Source organism: Miscanthus floridulus, chromosome 5 (assembly GCF_019320115.1).
Source record: "Miscanthus floridulus cultivar M001 chromosome 5, ASM1932011v1, whole genome shotgun sequence".
In the NCBI taxonomy this organism is placed as follows: Eukaryota; Viridiplantae; Streptophyta; class Magnoliopsida; order Poales; family Poaceae; genus Miscanthus; species Miscanthus floridulus.
The window spans coordinates 141,927,722-141,931,195 of NC_089584.1; the positions used below are offsets into that span (position 1 = coordinate 141,927,722).

General features: G+C 53.1%; 1 protein-coding gene across 1 annotated transcript; it reads left to right on the plus strand.

The window, feature by feature from the left end:
- Positions 1 to 541: 541 nt before the first annotated feature.
- Positions 542 to 1,942, plus strand: LOC136453911 (protein SENSITIVITY TO RED LIGHT REDUCED 1-like). Its single transcript, XM_066454465.1, has one exon. It carries the CDS (start codon positions 651 to 653, stop codon positions 1,632 to 1,634), a length of 984 nt encoding a protein of 327 aa, XP_066310562.1. The 5' UTR covers positions 542 to 650; the 3' UTR covers positions 1,635 to 1,942.
- The last annotated feature ends 1,532 nt before the right edge of the window (positions 1,943 to 3,474 follow it).

Consider the following 3,474-nt stretch of genomic DNA (forward strand, 5'->3'; position numbering starts at 1 on the left):
AGCGAGCTCGTAACACCAGAGGTGTTACACTCCCATGTCTTCTTCTCCCTCCGGGCGTCCCTCCTCCTCCGCCCCCTCTCCCCCGTCCTCCACCACCAGCGGCCAGCAGTTCCCGCTGCTTCACCGCGCCGCCCACCTCTCCCTTCACCCCTCGACCCCACACTCCCATAATCATAGGGAGGCGTGCTGGCGGCATCTTCCTCGTCCTCGCCCCTGCCTCCGTCCCTCAACCACGCCCTCCCCTAATCCTAGGGCGGCAATGAAATTCCAATGCGACGCACCTACCGCCAGCCCCACCCAACTGTCGTCTCTCGTCGCCCCCTCCCTCATCTCGCCCGCCGTGTCACAACCGCCACCCCAAAACTCTAATGCCATGTTCGTTTGACTGATAAGTCATGACTGAAAGTACCGTTGGCTGATTTGTGGTGAGAGAAAAATACTATTAGTTGGCTGAAAAAGTACCGAGCGTGAGGCTGTCGAAGAATAGATCTCCTTACCTCGAAACTTTCACGGCGGCAAGCTCCTTGCGAGAACCCTAGCCGCGAGCGTCGTCTTCTTCCTCGTTGGTGCGGACACGTGGGCCGGCCCGTGTCGCGCGGTCGTCCACGGGCGCGACCGGTCGGCGTCCAGAGAGTGGCCGAGTGATACAAATGCTATTTCAGATCTGCCGAGTGCCGACCATTGGCAAGCGCCAGGTGGTCAGCAGCCGCGGGCACTTTTCCTACCAGACGCAGAGACAGACATCCGGATCCAGTTTCCGAGTCCCGAACCAACCCATGTCCGCCGCCGCCGCCGTCGCCGTCGCGACTGCTGCCAGCGACTGGACCATAGTCCGCCGCCGCGGCCGCCTCCGCGGCGACGACCCACGCCCCACCTCCCAGCCCGACGCCCCGACGCCGCTCCCCGTGATCCCAATCCCCTGGTCCCCCTCCGATTCCTCCCTCGACCCCGCCCGCGTCTCCCGCCTCGTGGCGCGCGCCCACGCCGCCATCTCCCGCGTCGCCGCCTCCCGCCTCTACCGCAGCCTCCTCCTCCAGGCCTCGTCGCTCCGCCGCCGCCTCGGCCTCCTCGCCCCCGCCCGCCTCTCCCTCCTCGGCGTCGGCAGCTTCGAGTCCTCCCCCGTCGCGCGCCTCCAGCTCGCGCTCGCCGCCCTCCTCCGCCGCGACCTCCTCCCGGAGGCCGCCTCCGCGGACCTCTTCGACCCCGTCCTCTCAGCCGTCGAGTGCGCGGCCGCCGCGGCGCTCGGCTTCTCCGTCCCGAGTCTCGACGACGGGTGCCGCCGCCGCGCGGAGGAGCCCACGCTCTTCTACATGCCCCACTGCGAGGCGTCGCTCTACGACGCGCTCCTCGCCGCCAACTGGGATTCCCCCGCGCAGCTGCGCCGCGTCTGCGTGCTCGGCAACAGCTTCCGGCGGTACGCGCTCCAGGCCGAGGAGAACCGCTCTTGCCCCGCCACCAAGGCCCCGCATGTCCTCGCGGCAGAGCGGTTCGCGCGCGAGGAGCGGATCGGCGACACGGGTGATCTGGATGACGACGATTGGTTCGCCCACGCGTTCAACGAGACGAGCTGGCATTTCTTCGAGCTGCACGACGACGTCGACTTGGCCGCCACCATTGCTGTCGGAAGGAGATAAGTTCATTGAGCAGATGTGGTCCTGTAGTTGGATATATTCGTGCGTTGCTTGATTGAATGCAATGTTGATCAAGATTCTAAATTTATCCTCTTTATTGGGCTCTTGGGTTTCAACTCTAGCCTACCCCAACTTGCTTGGGACTGAAAGGCTACGTTGTTGTTGTTGTTGTTGTTGTATTGGATCCTCTATGGGATGCATACTGACTCCAATTCCAAGGAGCACTGTGTAGATTGCAAGTTGTCAACTAGGTACCTGGCTGTTGCTCTGATAAAACAATTTGCTGAAGAGCTTGAAATGTGTTGATGTTATATTATTTCCACTAGAGATTGAGTTGGATTATAGTGAACTAAAGGTACCATACAAGTTCAACAAATTGTAGATCCAAAAAAACTGTACATATTAACAGTACCCACTTCTTGATTAGTAGATGCTAAGTGTTCGTTCTGCTCAAGTGCTCAAGGAACACATGATTATCACTAACTACACACTGTGATGTGAGTGTAGTACAAAAATAAAAATGAAAGAGTCCTATGCAATAGATCATTTTATTTTGTAAACCTTTAGTTTTTTGCACTTGTAAGTCCAGCGGACCACCAACAAGAGTGTCTATATTTGATATAAGGTCATAAGACGTCCGCACCATTAGAATCTCAAATGAAATCCCTACCACTCTGGGTCTCATCACTTGATATCAAGATTTCTTATTTGTTAGCATCCAAACCATTACAAACTGCTGGCAGTTAGTGTCTTGATCTTCTAATGTTTGAGTTTATCCTCCAAGGAAATGAAAAATTAGTATGAACGTATATGTAACATGAAAAATCACTATGAAAGGATATGTAAGTCAAGTCAGAAACATATTATCTTTTTTTTTGAAAGGAAGAAACATATTATCTTGGCTGGCCAGGCAGAGCCTGAGCAGTGTTAACCATCTGAGAACTGGCCAAGGCAAAAAGGTTACAGTCAGTAGATGAAGCTACTGGATAGCAGTTCTAAAGGATGAGTGCTGACTGAGTACCCAGCTCGCCTTGGGAAACAGTGGCGCCTTGTTGCCTAGGCGCTGCCTGCGTCCAGACGGACCTAGCACATGGCCTAGTCGCCTTTGAAACCATGACACTAGCTTCTAAGAGCGGAAATCCCCTCTCTAATGACTGATGAGGACACCATGTTCTCTCTGCGCTGTCTCATCCCATCACCATGCCACTGCCATTTCCATGAGGTGAGGAAGGGGATTGAGATTTGTACCATCATAGTTGGTGCTCAGGTTTCAGGCCATATCCAGATGGAACAGGCCATGACCTGCAGATGAATGGGTGTCGGAGCCACCAAGCAAGCATCAACAACTCGGAACCACTAAGCAAACACTCCCAAATGTGAATCATCCAAGAAAGTTCAATCATGGGACTGTATCAAGGTAATCACATCCCCCATATGTTCATGCACCGATGCACGCAACCTGTTCGAGTGTTCGATTGAATTGTTTAGAGGCTTAACTTTCCCTTATGCATAAAACAAATATGTGAAAAAAACATCTTGATTACTGATTAGGTTCCAATGTTGTAAGTTACATAAATTCATTACTTTTATTAGCGTTTTTTCCCCCAGAAATGACCATAGTTCTTGCTATGAATTAGCAGGACAGAAAATTGCCCCTGAAGTACATAGGTCACTGTTCGATGCATTTTTGGACCTAATGAGATGGCTTTGTGCAAAAACTTTGTTGCTGAAACAAGATAATTTGCAATAAGCCAGAGTTTGTCCGCATAAAAGGCCATTTCATTTTGGATACTACAAAGTCCCTGTACACAGTAGGTCTGCTCAACAACAGAGGTAAAAAAAA

Coding starts and splice junctions, on each gene's coding strand:
- LOC136453911 (XM_066454465.1), top strand. CDS start 651: ATGCTATTTCAGATCTGCCGAGTGCCGACCATTGGCAAGCGCCAGGTG.